Here is a 19,335-nt window from a genome sequence, read left to right on the forward strand (position 1 = left end):
ATAGTGCTGAGACAGTATTATGGAGTCCTGTATTGGAGGCTCATCGGGTTGAAGATCCGTTTATGTTCCTTAATAAACTGTATCACCTGGATCAAAAGTGTCATTTTCTTAGGGTGGAGCACAAAGTTCTCAAGTAGTTGATTAGGTCTAACTCCTTGCTTGTGAGAATCAAAACATCCAAATTCTGATCTATGAAAATAGGGCTCCAGGGACCCTTCAAACTCCCCCAGGACTTTGGCAGCTCTCCCTAAAAGTTGTTATTCCTGTTCTGTATCTTAAGGAGCCAAAGGACTCAGGAATGAAGATTTCGCTTTAAGGGAGGGTCTCTCAGTCAGTGTCCTCGTTGGGGCCCCTCCCCTCCTCCTCTTCCCCCCCCTCCCGTCCTCCCGCCCTCCGGGGGATAGGGCCCGGACCCCGGGCGGAGCGCCAGCGCATGCGCCTGTGGGTCTGCGCTGCCCGTGGCTGCGAGGCGCGGACCCGGCGCAGACTGAGTAGGGGACGCGGGGACAGCGACATGGCCGGACAGACGCAGCAGCCGAGCGGGGGCGGGGAGGGTGGCCCTAGTCCGAGCCCAAGCCCGCCCGCGGACAGCTTGGCCGCAGCCCCAGCTCCGGCCCCAGCTCCGGTAGAAGAGAGGGTGGCACTGAAGAAGGAGATTGGGCTAGTGAGCGCCTGTGCCATCATCATCGGTGAGCGGGGCCGGTACCCTGGGCCGGGACAGAGGGAGGGGGAAGAAGGGAGGCTGTTGGGGTCGGGCTAGGGACTCGGGCACAGGGCAAGCTGGCTGCACTGGGCACTCCCAGTGGCCCCCAGCAAGTTGGGCAAGTTGCCGTCAGACCTGTTGGATTGCCAGCTGCTCTGGGGTTCGCTCCCTCGGCACCAGCGCCCCCGCCCGGCTCGGTCCGCGCCCGGGATACCCTCCCTTGAAGGGTCGAGACTGGATGGGATAGGACTGGTCCCGATAGGTTGGGGACACGCGCTTCCCTCCTCCTTTCCCCACTCTGCTCAACAAATATCTCCAGGCATTCGGAGGTGCCCAACTACCCACCCCAAACCACGGCCGAGATACTGGGGCCCCGGCATAGCGCTGGCCGGCGATGTCCTCGTGGCTCCTAGAGGGGAACCCAGGAGCAGCCGCAGCAGATGAAGTCTGAGATTTAGGGCTACCCTGACCAGAGCCCTCCCCGTCCAAAAACAATTTCCCAGTCATTGGGTGCCCGGGTTCCCGATGCATAGATCTCAGGTCTGAACTTAGAGCGCGCGCTTCCCCCTCCCCCAGCCCTCAGTCTCTCCTATTCCCCAAAACTCCGTCTCGTCGAACTCTGGATAGTGATCTTCCTCTCTTGGGACACCCCCTCCTCCCCAGCCACGGAGAACCAGGTTCCTCTCACCAAGCCAGGGAGACTTTTCTCTTAAGCGCCTAAGTTAGTGCGCAAAGTTCCCCTTTGCAAAGTTAGTTGTTTCTTTCTACAAGCTGGGCACCACAAGGCTGGAGGACCTCGTGCTACTTTTGAGAGCCAAGGTGCTGGGAGAAGAGAGTGTCCAGGTTTCAGAAGGGGGACTAGTAGCAGCGGAGAAGGTCCCAAATGGAAGGACTTTTGAAAGAGAAGTCCTGAGGTCATTTCTTGGAATGGCTGATGCTATCGCATCAGAACTTCTCGGGAGCAGAAAACTTGTCGGAAAAAAAAAAAATTTAATAGAGTAGTAAAAAGAGACGATATTGTGGCGAAGAATTTATGTAATGGGAACTTTACAGTAAAGGAGAAAAAAATAGCAAAAAGGAAAAAAAAATTAGAACGGGAAGAGATAGCATTGTAGCAAAGAAAAAAAAATTGGAAAGGGAGACGTGGAATCCAAAAACTTCGGGAGAAAGATGAAAAGGTTGTTGTGGTAGAGAGGAAAAGAAGAAGAGCTTTGGCGGAGGGGGCTGCGTACTTAGTTTGCTGAACGTCTGGATGAGAACGAAGTCTTCCTATCCTGGAGCTCAACATCTGAACCTACCTACCTAGCCTCCGTCCCTACTGAGTAGTGACTAGGGGAGGGACGTCAATTAAGAGTCAATGAAAGAAGCAGGTGAGATATATTATTGCAATACTTGGATTAGGGCTCTAGTTCTGCTACTAATTTACCGAGTTCAAATCATTTTTCCGTCTGAACCTCAGTTTCTTCCTCTGTAAAGTAGCTATAGCCATATCTGTTGGGGGCGGGGTGTCTAATTCAAAGAATGTGAGGATTAAGTAGGATTGAGGCTGAGAAAATGCCTCGAGAAGTAGCAAGTCCTGGGGTTAGAGGTACTCTTAGGAAGTAGAGGCTGGTCTTAAAGGAGGGAATGAATCGAGTCCACAAATAAGGGAGGTATTTGACCTTGAGAATTCAGAGGGCAGGATGCAGGGGAGGGGGAGAGAGGTGGAGCCAGCTAGAGGGGGCAGGTGGAGCAAGGGAGGTTTCAGAAGGAGAACCTCCAGATCTAGTTCTAATCTTAGCTCCATCTTTGAGTGAAACCCTAGGCAGGCAGGCAGCAGCTCTGTTCCTCAGTTTCTCCACATGTCAGATAGTTTTTAGTGCCTGTCCCTCACTAGATATTTCTACAGGTACTTATTAACATCTGATACATTTTGGGGTTTTGTCCTTTCTCCTTCCATCACTCCCCAAGTTCGTCCTCTCTCCTTTTTCTCTCCCTTATTCCCTTCTTTCTCTCTGTCTCTTTCTTTCTGTGTCTCTCTTTGCGTGTGTGTCTGTCTCTGTTTCTCTCGCTCTTGTCTTTCTCCTCTCTCTGTCGCTAATCTCACTAGTATCTGTTTCTCTGTCTTTCTCTTTATCTGCTGTGTGTGTGTGTCTCTTTCTCTGTATGTCTCTGTGTCTCCTCCTTTCCTTTTCTCTCTCTCTCACTCTCTTCCTTTCCCTTTCTCACCCTCTTTCTGTCTCTCTCCCTTTCTCTCCCTTTCTCTTTCTCACTCTCTCTGTCTCTGTCTCTCTATCCCTTTCTCTTTCTCTCTGTGTCTCTCTCTCTGTGTCTCTGTCTCTGTCTTGTCTCTCCCTCTTTCTTTCCAGTCTCTCTTCTCTCTGCCTCTTTTTTCTGTCTCTCCATCTCTATCTTTCTTTTTCTCTCCCTCTATCTCTCTGACCCTTCTTTCTGTGTCTCTCTCTCCCTCTCACTTTCTCTATTTCTGTTTCTCTGTCTCTTTTCTCTGCCTCTTTCTGTCTCTATTTGTCTGTCTTTCCCCCTTCCTCCTCCTATTTGTCTGTCTGTATCTCTGTCTCTCTCTCTGTCTCTGTCTCTCTCTCTCTCTCTGTCTCTGTCTCTCTCTCTCTGTCTCTCTGTCTCTGTCTCTGTCTCTGTCTCTCTCTCACATACACACACACACACAGACAAACACACACACACACTTCCTCAAGATACTCTACTAGGGAACAAGAGTCTTGTACCAGAGTTCCATAGCTCAAGACAAACCTATTTCATTGATGCACAGGCTAAATATTAGGAAGTTCTGAAACAAGACTTAGTGTAAAACAATATATAACTAATGTCAAATGAATAGTATAAGTTCTATGTTCTCTAGAAGGTGAAAGAGTAAAGATCAGTATGACTGTAATGGTCTTAGAAAGCTTTCAGGAAGAGGTAAGACCAGCAGGACCATACTTAGAATCTCATGAGAAGAATATTGATAAGATCATAGAATTTGGAGCAAGAGAATATTCTAAAGATTATCTAGTTTACCTCCATTTTAAAGGTAAGCATACTGAGGCCCAGTCAGGTTAAATAACTTATTCAGAATTTCACAAGTAGCAAATACAGAAGTAAAAAAAGATTTAATCTTTCCATTATACCATATTGCCTCTATTCAAGGGTTCACATCACCGCTGCTTTCTCCTCTTCCCAAATGAAGAATTAGTCATGACTGTCCTCAGAATACTCAATGGGTCCTACTATGGAAACATGAGGTCAAGAACAAGAGAAAAGATGATTACTAGGGAGAGGACAGTGTATTTGGGAGTCTCTTCCTGATGTTAATGAGAACAGTATTGTAGGGCAGGGTATGTGTGTGTAGGGACTGGAAGAGGGAAACAAAGGGAACTTTGACAGGGATATGTGTGTAAATCTTTTCCCATAGCCCAAGATCCTTAAGGACTTACTCTACATCTGAATTTCTTCTAGACTGCAGAAAAAGGAAAGAGGCACATTCCTAAATGTAGTACTAGGTATAAATACCTATAGCATAACTGATGTCTGAGCCCAGAGGGACTCCTACTCATTCCCACAACCAGATCACAGCCTCTCAAACTATATTTGCATATGCCCCCAGTTCTTTGAAGACTGCAAAGAAAACATTGGGCAGGTGGCAGGGGGAGGGATTTAATAAAGACTGGTTAGTTGGCTTACCTGCTGTTTCCCAGAACACACTCCATAAGGTCTCCCAAATTCTCCTTCTAAGCCAGGATTTCTCTGAGCCTTTCTTAGCTCCCTCCCTCTGTCTGTTCAGTTCATCTCATGGCTGCAATTGAATATGTTATCTTGAATGTGGGGAGAAAAACGGAAAAATCTTGTATTTTCTTTATGGGCCTCACTGCTTACAGAAAATGTTCTATCCCAGCTGAGTTGGGAGCTCCATATTCCATAAAGTGTAGTGTAGGGTGAGGACCAGAACCAGCTGAGGCGGGGAGGGGACACTGGAAGCACCTAAGAATTGGTATATTACAATAATAGGGATAGGGAGTGGATGTAAGATTTCCCTGGTACAAGGAACTCCCAGGTAAAGAAATTCCCTTTATTCAAACAAGAACATAGTTATCTTTTTTGGGACCTATAGTCTTAGAGAGGCATCTAGAGTACTTCATGGTAAAGTCTCTTGCCCAGATTCACACATCCAGAATGACAGAAGCAGTGCTTGAAGCAAAGTCTTCTAGGCTTAGAAACTAGCTCTCTATTCACTATACCACACTGGCTCACAACGATGATAGTAATAATAACAATAATTAGAAATGGAGGGATTTGTGATAATAATTCAAGACTAGGTCATTGAGACCACAAATTCCAGAAGGGTTATCTTTATATCATATAGCAGGTTCTTAATAAATGCTTGTTGATTTAGAATCCAGACTTATCAATTCAAATCATTCAAGGAAATGGTAGAAGTTGAGCAATATTGTAAAAATAGAACATTTACTGAATGCCTAATAAGACATAAACTGATAATCAGAATACATCAGAAGCTCACTATCATCCATAATCTAATAGATGACAAATCTCCATACTTTAATATAAACCTCAAAATGACCTTCATAATTCAACAAATAAATTATACAGGCACAATGCATAGTATTATCCCAGACAATCCTGTCTAGACCTAACAGTGAATTAAAAACACTTAAGGACAATATATTTAATTGATGTTACTGTACCAAGTACTCTTTATCTCCAAGCTATACCGAAAGAAAAGCTTTCAAAATGTAAAAATCTACTGGAAGAAATGAAAACCATGTGAGACTAGGCTTGAGTATGTATTATTCCTATAATTTAGTCTGCTACTAGAATTGTACTACAGATCTTTTTTTGATCCTATAGAAAATGAGCTAATATCCCTATAATTAAATGATGAAAAACAGTCAATTTAACCATCTCTGCTAACGTCATCAGAACATTCAACATATTGAAATAATAGCAGGATAGTGACCTGTCTCAGGACTGTTTTTATCTGAACTCTGTTAAATAAAGATGAAAATGGGATGCTATTAATAGTTCTCCTTTTTTTCCAGTGTTTTAAACTTTATAAACTGCTTTCCTCATACCAGTCCTGTCAAGTATGTCATTTTTATTGGGTACCTACTGGTGACATGGCCCTGTGCCTAGTGCTCTGAAAGAGACAGATGGATGAAACCAAGGGTGTAATGGTAAATGCTTAACAACTGCCTTTCTTGGGGGAAATGTATGCATGACACAAATTTCAGTTTGATCTTCATTATTAACATTTTTCTCCTTTACTTTTTAAAGCCTGGACAATCAAAGGAACAATAAACCAAACCCTTATTCGTAGTCTTTGTCAAATTCTAAGGTGTACATGCTCTCAGTGGAAGATTTAATAATTGTGAAGCTAGGGCAGCTAGGTTGCACAGTGGATAGAGCACCAGCCTTGAATTCAGGAGGACCTGAGTTCAAATCTGATCTCAGACACTTAGCACTTACTTCCTAGTTGTGTGACCCTGGGCAAGTCACTTGCCTAAAACAAAAACAAAAACAAAAACAATTGTAAAGCTGATAGGAGCTAGCAGGACTGATAAAGCCCACATGTTCCAGGAGTTTATATACTAGGGCAGGGGTCCTCAAACTACCGCCCAAGGGCCAGATGCGGCCGCTGAGGGCGTTTATGTGGCCTGCCTATGGCAAAATCAGACTCGAAGTGACATTCGACCTAAACTTGAGTTAGCAACGCACACTTCCAGCATTGGGCTGAGGTTGCTGAGACATAGTGTGAGGAGTTCCAACAGTCTGAGGGACAGTGAACTGGCCCCCTATTTAAAAAGTTTGAGGACCACTGTGCTAGAGTTTCACTCAAGTTCCTTTAGGGAGTCCTCATTTATGGCTAATCAAAGATGTGGCTTTTTCTTAGGAAGAGAGCAGGCTACTAAAGGCTACCTTAGCTAGCTACTTTTACTGTCTCCTAGGAAATACTTGTTGTAGACTCAGCTTTTCAGCCAGCTCTGTACCCTTTTCTCTCATCCCTGTGTGACCACCAGGTCTATGGTTATTTCCATTATCTGGGAGCAATCTCTTCTCCATTCACCCCACCTTGACCACCTTGTACTATCCTGTTCTGTTCTGTGCTGTACTATGACCTCTCCCCAGATATGGTTTGCCCCAGGGAACCAAGCTCATATTTAGAACCATCCTAGCAAAGAATGCAAGAATAGGAAGGAAATTTAAAGACCATATAGGTCACTCCTGTCATTTTACAAATGAAGAAACTATGACCCAGAGATGGGAAGGAATTTTCCAAGGACACACAGTGCAGGAGTAGCTAAGTGGAGCTTAGTCCAGATCAGAGTCCAGACTCCCATCCCAGACACAGGGGTCTCAGGGGTCAGCCTGGGATTCGTATAAGGCCACCTCTGTGTGGTACCCGGATGTGATTCCAAAGACACAACACAAAAACTTTCTGTTCTCACCCAAAACAAACAGTCCACAGAAAGGGCTCACTTCTCTCTGCCTGCCTGCTTGACTGCCTCCCCCAGGAGCAAGTACACAAGCAAACAAAGGGAAATACTCTTTTCTTTGGTAGTAATGACAACTCTCCCTGGCAGACCATCTTGCCCATGAGATTTAGGAATGTGCCTTTGAGGGCATCTGTGAGTGAGCCTTGTGAGTCTTTTCATTTCCTCTGAATGTTTTCTGAAATTGAAAGCTGCTGCTGTGTGTCAAAACTAGCTATGGCCCCATCTCTGAACCCTCATCTTATTAAGGGCTCTTTCCCAGAAGCTTCTAGCAATCAGAGAAGTGAGGAAGCACCTGGGATGTTGGGGGGAAGGGGTGGAGGGAGGATTTCTTCTGTAGGCCTCTTTTAATCACATTCTCTTTCAGAGATATTCAACAGAATTATATCCAACCCATCAATCATTCATTCAGTAACCACTGGGGAAGATATAAATAATAAGATGAACTCATGCTGTTGTAAAATGTTATGCTTTATAAACAAAGTATTTCTTTCCCAATAACCCTGTAAAGTGAAAGGTAGTAGAAGTATTGTACTCTTTACAGCTGAAGAAATGGAGACTCAGAGAAATTATTTACTTGCCCAAGCAAATGTTGGTCTTTTACCATGCCGAAGAGAAAAAGAAGTGGGGTAAACATGAGGAAACTGAGGCAAACCAAGCTAAGTGACTGCCCAGGAGCACACAGTAGATCTTGTGTGCCATAGAAAGGACTTTAAAATTTATGATGTTGGAAATAAATTTTGAATAGGGAACAGTTTGATCAGCAATATTTATCTGGTAGGAGGAGGGGATTCAATAGGACTGAAGGAAGAAAGACTGGAGTCAAGAAGACCAATGAGGTAGCTTTTTTGCCACTCAGACCGGAGGCCAACCCCATTGTAACTATGTTGAGATGGCTTCCCTATCCAGATCACCTAAATTTTACATTCATTTCATAACATGCTGAGTGTTTTAAAAGAAAGAATTGGGTCTGAGAAGCTATAATGGCTCAGCTTTCATTAACTGAATGGCAATGTGTACCTATATTGAGGAAGCTTCAAGACTGAAATGGTCTTCAGAGAATGAACTGTCACAACATATGTGCTTGGGCAGTCACTTTCCCTGGTGGCAATAATGGGAGCATGGGCTGTGGGGCACATCTCTGTTCATCCTGGGAAACCAAATCTAGCATACTAGTCTGGCCCCTAACTCTCCCTGGTCACATAAGTTAGCAAGTGCTATTCTGGGAATTATGGCGGCACTGGGGCAGCAGCAGTGAGGAATCCTCAAAAATTCAAGCAAGCAGAACAACTGAGAAGCTAGAGGGGCTGCATTTTCTCTTTGTAAAAATTAATCCTAACTAAAAGTTTTTAAAAGTGAATCTTAAAAATTGTTTTTATATGAAAATGGGAAAAACTACACAAAACTTTTCACATCGGAGCAGCTAGTTGGTGCAGTGGAAAGAGCACCAGTCCTGAAGTCAGGAGGACCTAAGTTCAAATCTGGCCTCAGACACTCAACATGTCCTAGCTGTGTGACGTTGGGCAAGTAACTTAACCCCAATTGCCTCAGGGGAAAAAAAACAATTTTACATACTGGGCTGTCTGGTTTCACTCTCATCAGTATGAATATTCATACATTCATAAAGTAGGTATTCATATCCAGATAAGGAAACTGAGTTAGTGACACAGTCTTTAAAGAGATCAAAAGAATATTTGCCTTCAGAGGGAAGGAAGCATTGACAGAGCAGTTTGGGAGAAAGGTTCTCACAGTTGGGGATAATAACAGGAAGGTGGTAATTGAGCTGAACTGTGGAGATTCTGAGGGGCAGGGATAAGTAGGAAGCATTTTAAGCATGGGGGGCAAGCCTGTACAAAAGTACAGAGACAAGAGTTTGAGCATCATGTGTGAGAACCCAAAAGGATGCTGACTTACCTGGCTCAAGTGTGTGAAAAAGAATAACCTAGAAAGGTAAGTTAGATCCAGGTTGTACAGAGCTTTAAATGTCAAATAAAGAAATTTGCTTTTGATCCTAGAACCAAGAAGCAAACACTGAAGCTTGTTGATTAGGGGAATATCACAGTTGGATCTGTGTTCTATGAATAATACTTGGAAAGCTATCCAGAGCCTAAATTTGAGAGTGGAGAGACTTGAAACAAATATTAAGAGAAGCCATTTAAAAAGTTGGGGAGAGAACTATTGAGCTAGAGGTGGTGATGTAAATACTAGTAAGGACTTTGGGAAATGAATATGGAGAAGCTATTATAGTGATAGATCCAAAACTAAGTTAGCTTTGAGATGGGAGTACTGAAAAACTGGATAAAGAGAGACATTACTACACAGTCTCCACAAGGCTCATCCTTGTATTCTGAAGTCAGAGTACTTAGATAACAAAATTGGTCTTTCAGCCTTCTCACCTCTCTGGGGTTCGGCCAAAAAGCAGACTTTTTTTTTTTTAACTATTCTTAGTCCCTCTTCTCTCCACCCCCAACTGCCCCAAATCCTAATTTTTCACCAAGTTGTCCCACTTTATGGCTATTAGAGTTTGGGTTATTCATTAACCCCAGTCCCCAATCTGAGAACGTTAAGGAAGGAGGAAGAAAGACTTTTAAAATATATCCAGACTCTCCGTGGGCAATGAGAACTTTCTGAGCTGGAAGGACTTTCTGAACTCTTTAACTGCACAACAAACTCCATGCCTTAATTAGCTTAAAAATTTATGTGTGGAGACCCAGAGTTTAAATAACTTCAAACTCAGAATTAGAAGTGAGCCTGGGGCATAGCCTGAAGGTTTGGGTCACAGCCTCCTCTGGAGGAGGTTAGATTCCAAACTAGGTTCATTCTGTCTTCCTTGTCTCCCTGGGGCAATTACAACTACTGTGTTCTCTTTTCCTCCCTCTTTTTTCTTTTAGGGCCTCCAGAAACTTTGGGTGTAGGGGTAGGGGAAGAGGGCTGTTGAGGCTCCATTTCACACACACATGTAGATTGTAGATTTTTTCTTCCTCCTCCTGTTCCCATCCATCTAAACCATCCATCCTAAATCCCATCTCCAAAGGAGTCTTCTCTTTCCTACAAACATCCCCTCTACACTTCATCCCTCCCAAGGAGCACAGTGCTTCACCCAGTTAAATGCACCCAGAAATATTGTTAATGATGGATTATCAGCTGTTTGGAGGATAGAGTTTAGATGGGAGAGATTCAGAGGCAGTGAGATCAATTCAGAATCTTTTGCAATAGTTCCCAGAGATAGAGGAAAGGTTTTCCTAAGAGAATGATAGCCACCCCTCTTTCCCCAAAGATAGCTCTCAAGCCTTACATTAATGATACCTTGGTAGATTCTCTGTACTCATCTGAGATCCCTCTCAGATCTGTCTAGTCATTTTAAGATTAACTAAGTCTTTTCCTTACATCATCTGCTAGTCAAAGTAATATTTTCCCCATTTTGCAGATGAGAAAATTGAGGCACCCAGAGGTAATATAACATGGGCTTAGGTGATTGACTTAGTCCTCTTTCTACTACCAGTGAATCCTGTCCCCATGGAGCATTCCAAGTCCTGAAACCATAGTCTTTCTCAAAGGACCACCACACACTCCCTCCCTCCCCAAGATCTGAATTCTCCCCAAGCCCTGGGCTCAACCTGTATGAAAATAAAGCAAGAAATTTATATACATGTTGGGCTAGATCAGGTCCCAATGATGAGATCTAGATAAGGGATACCTAAATAAAATTAGGATTAATTGAGGTCTAGTGACAAGTTTGGGGTACAAGAAGTCAAATGTAGCTCCTCTGCAACCCCTTTTTATTCGGCGCAAGGATACAGAATTAAATGAGGTCTAGTGGTGGTGCAGAGTCTCCTGTAAAGGAATTTACAGGCCCAAAAACCTAGATTGATGAAAGAGGTTTATTTTGGGGTTTGGAAGTAAGGTTAAAGTCTGGCTAGTAAAAGGTTTTAGGTAAAGAGAGAAGTACACCAGAAGTTCCAGTGGACAGAGAGTCTGTAATGAAAAGCATGGTGCTAGCATTTTTCAACCCTCTGCAAAGAGATGATTCCAGCTCGGCTCTTTTATAAGGAGAGATTTGGCTAAAGGGGCCTATGGATGGAGTCCCAAATTGGTTCCTTGCTGGGTTTCATCAAGGGCTAGAATTTGCTAAGTGGGGGTTGGGAAAGCTGAGCAGATCATTAGAATGGGGGCTGGGACAGCCCAAGTTAGCTCAGATCCAATGGGAGCTGGGAGAGCCCGATATCTCCCATTGAAATTCAAAAGGGTGATTTTGATCAGAACCCATGAATCAAAGGTCAGCCATGGGAATTGGGAATCAGAAAGGAATCTTAAAGGGAACACAACCACATCACCAACACTACTTTTAAGGGTAAGGAGCCTATTTTAACAGATAATTCATGAAGGTACACCCTTCTCTTGGTTACCTAAAGCTTGCTGAACTGGAATGGAGATAGAGGCTGGGGAAGTTTTTATTCTCTGACTAAGGCTGCATCTGCTAGTGGAGGAAAAACAGGGCTCCCAAGGAGCTTGGGCCAAGGGCTAAGGTCTTCATGCCAGCTTGAGATGGAAGGAAAATGGTTTAGACAGAGGGCCCTGTGTTGGAGGGGGTAGAAGGGTCCTTAGAGAGTCCTAGAAGGAGCAAGGCCAGCATAGTCCCCAGAGGAGCAGCTTAGATCTCTCTGCTTGGGCTCCATTATCCCATTGAACTTCTGTCTCCCCACCCTGGGTCCTGGTGAGAATCCAGAAACACAGAGGTTCCTCTTATTACCTATGATAGGGTCTGGCTCAGGCTCTCTCCTTAAATGACCATCAGATTTCTTAAAGAATTGAAACTAGAAGGGGCAGCTAGGTGGTGCAGTGAGTGGATAGAGTACCAGCCCTGCAGTCAGGAGGATCTGAGTTCAAATTTGACCTCAGACACTTAATACAGCCTAGCTGGGCAAGTCACTTAACCCTAATTGCCTCAGCAAAAAATAAATACAATTTTTAAAAAATTAAAAAAAAAAAAAGAATTGACATTAGAGGGTAGGGTAGGGTGGGATAAGAAATTCCATCTTTCAGTTCTCCAAAATCCTCAATGTAGGGGTAAAGACAGCACAGGAAGAAAGATTAATTTTAGGAGTAAGTTACTAATGTAGGGAGATGGGTTCCCAGTATGTGCCCTTACCATCTTTGTCTTCTCCCTAGTCAGACTAAAGGAGCTTCACTTAAACTCATAGCCTTTTGATGACATGATCAAGTATGTACACCAGGGAACAGAAACATATACTTATACTGAAGGATCTCATTGGAGATTTCATAAATCCTACAAATCATAACCATGTGCAGAAAAAAGTACACATGTAGCTCTAGTAGCTAAGTGCATATTAACTACATGTATGTATCATGTCACATTTCTATAGTTCTTTAAGGTTTACAAAGTACTTTTCGCACACACATACACATTATAAAACACACCTCTGTAAAGTCCACATATTAGCCCCATTTTACAGAAGAAGAGATTAAGTCTGAGAGAAATTGGTGCATTCCCAAGGTCCCAAATGAGAAAGCAGGAGCTCTATGATAGATACATACAAAATGTATCATAAGGGATATCTAGCCTTTTCCTTCAGAAAACTGAAGCCCAGGTCACAGGGAGCATCACAAGTGGGATTTGAATTAACTGTAGAAACAGGGCTCTTTTCCCTGCACCATGCCAATGTGGGTGATATGTACACTATGTGCGTATATGTGCCATACGTGGAAGACACCAGACATATCTGTAAAATGGATAAAGTAAAACAGCAATTGAGCACTTATTAGATTCCAGACACTGCATTATGTGCTAGGGATATGAAGAGGAAAAGAAATGAGTGTTTGTTCTCAGGAGGCTTATGTGTTTCATGTGGTACACGTGTGTCTGTATGTATCATATATGAGGTACACATCATATGCAATTCATGTGCATTAGATACATAGTTGTATCCATTAGGCAAAGGCATGCAGATCTGTATCTATTATGACCTGAAGGGTGCTGCTGATGACAAGGAGCTATCCTAGGGTCGGGGTTAGTATTTCTCTCTTTCCCCCAGCACTTCTTTGCTACTAAAAAAAAAAAAATCATAAAACTAGTGAGTCACTGTCTAGGCACAAGTGGGTGAGTTCTCTAAAGAGTGAAGTTGAACTCCCTTTTCAAGTCTATTCATAGGGTCATGTGTGTGTATGTATCCACATGTGCACATGTGTGCCCACGCTTAAGAGAACAATGTTCTTAGAGAAAACTGGATTATAGAAAGAGATGGATTTTACTTTTTCAATCTACTGTAGTTCAGTACAGTAAATAAGTGCTTAAGTGCTAGCCAGCAGAATTGGGTTTAAGTCTTTACTCTCATTTTCTGGCTATGTGACCTTTAAAATTAACCTCACTTAATCTCTATGAACTTGTGTTCTCATATGTGAAATTATTGTTGAGCGATTTTTTAGTCATGTCTAACTTTTTGTGACCCCATCTGGACTTTCCATACTGGAATGATTTGCCATCTTCTTCTCCATTCTCCTCATTTTACAGTTGAGGAAACTGAGGCAAACAGGGCTAAGCGACTTGCTCAGGTTCACACAGCTAGTAAGTGTCTGAGTAAATGTAAGAGTTGAATGCAAGTTTTTCAACACTCTGCTATGTTATTTAGCTGCTGCATCTATAAAAGGAGGGTAATATCTGCCCCCCACCTGTCTCATAGAATTGTATAAGGAAAGTGCTTTGTCAAAAACCTGTAAGGAGTTATAGGAATTCAAGCTATTATTAGAAATAACTCAGTGAGAAGTTAACCCTCTAGAATGATTTATTTGGATTCAGAACCACCATACTAAATGTAGATGGGTCTCAATAAGTATAAAAACATGCCTCCCTAAAATACCTAAGCTTTGTTATTCTCTGGATTTGCCTTGGGACTGGGAGAGGAATGATTGATGTAAGAGTTTGTTTTGTTTTGGTTTTTTCCTAGAGGTTTGTCTAGGCTGAGTAGATAGAGATTGTGCAGATACAGGAAGTGCTAGGGAGCCAGATCTAACCTGGAGTGAAATTTAGATCCCACACTGAGATATGAGACTGAGATAAGAGGTCTGAAAATGTATTGGTCCTGCTAGGAGGGCTGAGGCCAGCCAGCATAGAGAGTAAATGCAAAATTTGGGTCACTCTCATCCTGATATTGTCCTATTATCAAAGAAGGTAAAAAGAGTGGGGCAAACCAAGACTGATGCTCCAGAGGTATGGAAGGATTTGCTTCCTGGGTAGGATACATTTCCCTCTGCTCCATTCAGATGTGGAGACCAAAGCAACCCTGATCCAGCTGGGCTGGAAGCAGTCTTGCTTGGGTCAGACTTGGGTTTTTGCCAAGCCCAAGTTTGCAGATGTGGCCCCAGATCAATGGGGGGTGGAAGGGAGCTAACTGACCTGCCTGTGAGAATTGGCTGGTCCCTTGGTTCTCAGGGAGTTCCCTGAAGAGCATAGACATATGGACTTTGGGATCAGGATGAGCCTTTAGACAGTCAAAGTTGGGAAGGGAGATCATGTACTCCAACTCCCTTGTTCTGCAGATGGGTAAACTGAGACCCAAAGAGTAGAAATTACTTCCCAGATCCTACTGCAAGATACAATCCAGGCTTTTTCTGAACAAGATTGTAGATACCCCTTTAGCTTCTTTTATCTTATAACCTATTTTCTGGGGCAGGATATAAAGGTATGTCCTGAGTGGGAGGAAAGATTGTCCCAAGTGCAGTGCATCATTTGGGATCTGCAGAAGGGACCGAACCCAGGAGAGCCTTGTTTCCGACTCCCCAGAACTAAATAGGTCAGCATCAGGAGAACTGGTAGCCACACAGTGCTGGGAACAATGGCCCTTTCATCCAACTGCAGCGGGCGGCTGCGTAAGCTCCATCAGGCCAAACATCTTAATGTGATAAACCCCCAGACCAGGGCTGAGGGAGGGCCTGCCCAAGCACCCAGAGGCAGCTAGCAGGGGCAATGGGATCTAATGGACATAGTCTTTAAAGACTAATACTTGGCCTTGAATTCTCTCCACAACTTCTGAGCTGTGTGACTATGAGCAGGTCACTTAATCACTCTGGGCTGTTTATAGTTTTCTCAATAGTTAAGTGGAATTCATAATATTTGCACTACACAGTTCCCAAGACTGTTGTGAGTGAGGCAAATACTTTGTAGCTTTTGGGGGTATAAAATTTTTGATGAGTAACAACAACAATCTCCAGAATGCATGGAACAAAAAGCTTTGAAAATCCAAGGAGCTAGCCAAAGGAATCCAAGTCCTATGGGAACAGGGTGAGATACATGTCATCTCCCAGCATTCCATCTTCTATGAAAGGATGCTTATACTGAAGATGCAGAAATGAACTTATATTCTAATATTTGATTCAACTACCAAAAAAACCAGTTAATTTATCCACATATACAATAGTCTGTAAAGCATTAAGTATAAAAGGGTCATAGTGAGAAAATGACTTCTCTTGGGATCCTTTCTACCTTAACTCCAAAAAAAGACAGGGAAAAATTATTTTCATCATCATTATCATTATTATTCTTGGCATGGAGGTCCAGTGGACTAAATGAAACAGTCTCAAAGTCAAAAAGATGTAGGATTCAAATTCCATACCTGAGCTATACTGATTGTGTGACTCTGGATAAGTCATTTAACTTCTAATTATCTCAGACATAATACTGGGTATTATGATTTACAGAGAAGTTACTCACTAGACATTCCCTACAAAATGAAAACAAAAATTCATTTCCAATCCAATAACAATTATTGTTATAATAAACAACCAAGCAATCAGTGGGCGCATGCCTAGCGTGCTATGAATGTGTGATGAAAGTGATCTCAAGAGGGTTTATGCTGGAGTCTCTGCTTTTCTACTGTTCTTTACCTCCTCCTCCTGTCACCCTATACATCCCTTTGTGCCAGACCTTGGGAGCTATTGAAGGTGAGGCACTGTGGTGCTGTGGAAAGTGTACTGAACTTGAAATTCAAGGACCAGCATTCAAATACTAGTGGTGCCTTTTATTATCTGAAGTTTCTGAACCTAGTTCCCATGCTTCCCTGAAATGAGGTTGGATTGAATTGTCTCCGTGGTAGCTTCCAGCCCTAACATTATGGTGTAGTCCAGCCAACACAAGAATCCTCTCTGCAAGAGCCGTGGTCATCACACCTCTACTGAAAAATAGTTGATAGATAGTTAATATCAATGTCTTAACTGAGCCTCAGTCCTGCTCTGGGCTACATAGTAGAAGAGACAGAAAGTCTTTTGTTAATCAGTCATTTTCAGTGATGTATAAATTTTTATGACCCAGTTTGGAATATTCTTAGCAAAGATACTAGAGTGGTTTGCTATTTCCTTCTCCAGCTCATTTACAGATGAGGAAACTGAAGTAAACAGGGTTAAGTGACTTGCCCAGAGTCACACAGCTAGTAAGTATCTGAGGCCAGAGTTGAACTCAGGAATATGAGTCTTCCTGACTCCAGGCTCAATGCTCTATCCATGTGCTACCTAGGTCCCTTCACAGAAAATTCAGACATATTGTTGGGGTGCTCACTGTGAATGGGGGAGGGTGGGGGTGAGATTCATATATAACTTAGAGAACACTAAGAGGCCTGGGATAATTGACTGCTAAGTTAGAATGTCAGAAGAAGGGCCTGGTCATCTTGGTCTTCCCCTAAGCCCATTCCCAAATAAATTCAGAGTTTAACAGGAGGCTTTACTTCTAGCAAATGATCAATTAGTAGGAAGGAAGGCAAGGAAGGAATGAGGAAATATTGCCTGCCATTGTGGTACCTCCCTTCCAGGGAGCAGTCTCACAGAGCATTTGTAAATCTTTGAGCTGACTGTCCTTCTTCCCTCCATAATGCCTTGATAGACACGAGCCAGAAAAGGCCTCTAGAGCTGAGCCACACTGATCCCATGTATCCTTCTAATGCATCAGGAAAAGACCTAGTATAGTCCAATTCTCTTCTTCCCCCACCCCTTCCTGAACTGTGGGCACCACCTGGCCCTAAACTCGGAGGGCTGGACAGAGCAGGGTGTATGCCAGTTTCCCTGGTAGTTTGTTGAGGGCAGTAGCTTTGGCACCGGTGGGCAACTGGCCAGTTGGTCTTTCCCTCACATCACAGGCAGCCTGGCCTGGCCTGGCCTGGCCTGGCCTGGCCCAGGGGGTGGTCCCTAGAGAAATAGTACCAAGGATTGAGGCCAGTGGTTCAAAGTAGCTTGTGAATTGAGGAGGTGGAGAGGGGAAGGAGTACTAAATGACTGCAGCTAATGAATATGAACTGAATTAGCTGTTGGAACTGTTTTGTGACCCACATCTCTCTCCCTCTCTCCCTCTCTCTCACTCTCTATTTCTCTCTCTCTCTTTCTCTCTCCCTTTCTCTGTTTTTCCTTCTCTCCACTATTTCTTTCTTTCTCTCTTTCTCCCTGCCTTCCTTCCTCTCTCCATCTCCCTCTAACACTCTCTCCTCCCCTCTCCCCCCTCTCTTCATCCTTTCCTCATTTTCTCCCCTTTCTCCCTTTTTCCTTCTCTCTCTCTTCCTCTCTTTTCTCTCTCTTTCTCCCCCTCTATAGTCTTTCCTTTTCTCCCCTCTTTCTCTCCCTTTCTCTCTCTTCCCCCTCCTCCCTCCATACACGCGCAGTCTTACACAAACCTAATTAAATTTCTCCTGTTGTCAGAAGACCTAGTTAAAGTTTGGATGTTTGACTAAACAGGAAAGGACAGAATATTTTCTCCTTCAGAGTCTGCTTCAAGTCCTGCTTCTTTAGGAAGCCTCCCTGATCCCTTCCTTCTTTGGATTCCTATAGCACTTAGAATCTGAATATATATTTGGGTACAATCACAGCCTACTAAGGGACAACCTGGTATAGAGTCAACAGTACTGGATTTAGAATCAGGAAACCTGGATTCAAATCTTGCTCACTTAGTAGCTGTGAGACCATGATTTGTTCACTTAATAAAGAGCCTAGTAATATTTATACTATCTCACAGTCTCATTATGAAGAAAACGCTTTACTTTAATGTCTATATAAATGTCATTTATTATTATTGTTTAAACCAGTATGTCTACTGCCTCTTGCACCTGTCTATAAGCCACTCAAATTCAGGCACATGGGTGTGAGGTTGCAGCTATCAGCAAATACTATTTGATTTGATACCTCACAGAGCACCTTACCCTCCCTGGTCTAGGCATTGAGGAGAAAGAGGAGAAAGCTTAAGTTTTGCAAGGTGCTTTCTTCAAAGTGTTATCAAGTATGGTTTTTATAACATGGTCAGTTAAGTGACTTGCCACTAGACTAAAACCAAAAATTTATCCTTAGCAAGAAATAGAGACATTGTACCTTGCCTTCAGGAAGCTCACAGGAAAGTCAAAAGAAGTCAGAACCAAAATATGGAGAGCAAATGCAGTTGGAATACAAACTACTATCCTGGTACAGAGTGTTACAGGTATGCCTTGTTTAAAAAAATACAATCTATGGGAAAACCCAAACTTATATACAAGATAAATTGAAAGGAATTGGAAAGGTGTGGAATGATTATCTTTATAAAAGGCATCTTTCCTTAAAGAATATTTTCTTATCTGCTGGTATCAATTCTCTGCTGTAATTTTTTATCCCAGAAACAAAAAAAGTCCCCCTCCCCCTTCCTTCATGGAAACAACCTTCAGAATGAATATTGGATTTAAAGTTTGCAGCTCTGGGCTTGGAGCCAACTCTGCTACCTAACAGACATAATCTTAGGGATAGGGAGTAGGGTTAGGCATGTGATTGCCTTGACATAATGAACTCCCAGGTGAGGAAATTCTCTCTGCCAATGCAAGGGAACATCTCCTTTGCAACTTGTAGTATTAGGGAGCTTCCTAGAGCATCAAGAAGTCACTTGCCTATGATCATATAAAAGTTATGGCATAGTAGAGTCTTCCCAGATTCTATCCAATTCACCTTTCTGCCTCTCATAGTGCTTATATCCTATAGGCATCATTTCATTTGGCCTCCAACATCCCTGTCAGGCTGGTAAGTTCTATTATTATCCCCATTTTACAGATGGGGAAATTGACATCAGAGAGATGAAGCAATTTGCTTCATACATCCGATAGACTTCTTGGAAGTTGATAC

At 43.1% G+C, this 19,335-nt stretch overlaps 1 protein-coding gene across 1 annotated transcript in view; it reads left to right on the top strand.

Annotated features, from left to right (window-relative positions):
• Window positions 1-487: 487 nt before the first annotated feature.
• The window catches only part of SLC7A10 (solute carrier family 7 member 10), a 44,828-nt gene continuing 25,980 nt past the window's right edge, over window positions 488-19,335 (top strand). Inside the window, exon 1 of the mRNA XM_074293227.1 lies at window positions 488-689. Coding sequence (XP_074149328.1) covers window positions 515-689 — 175 coding nt within the window. The 5' untranslated portion in view covers window positions 488-514. The remainder of the gene's footprint in view (window positions 690-19,335) is intronic.

The sequence above is a fragment of the Sminthopsis crassicaudata genome, chromosome 2, assembly GCF_048593235.1.
Source record: "Sminthopsis crassicaudata isolate SCR6 chromosome 2, ASM4859323v1, whole genome shotgun sequence".
In the NCBI taxonomy this organism is placed as follows: Eukaryota; Metazoa; Chordata; class Mammalia; order Dasyuromorphia; family Dasyuridae; genus Sminthopsis; species Sminthopsis crassicaudata.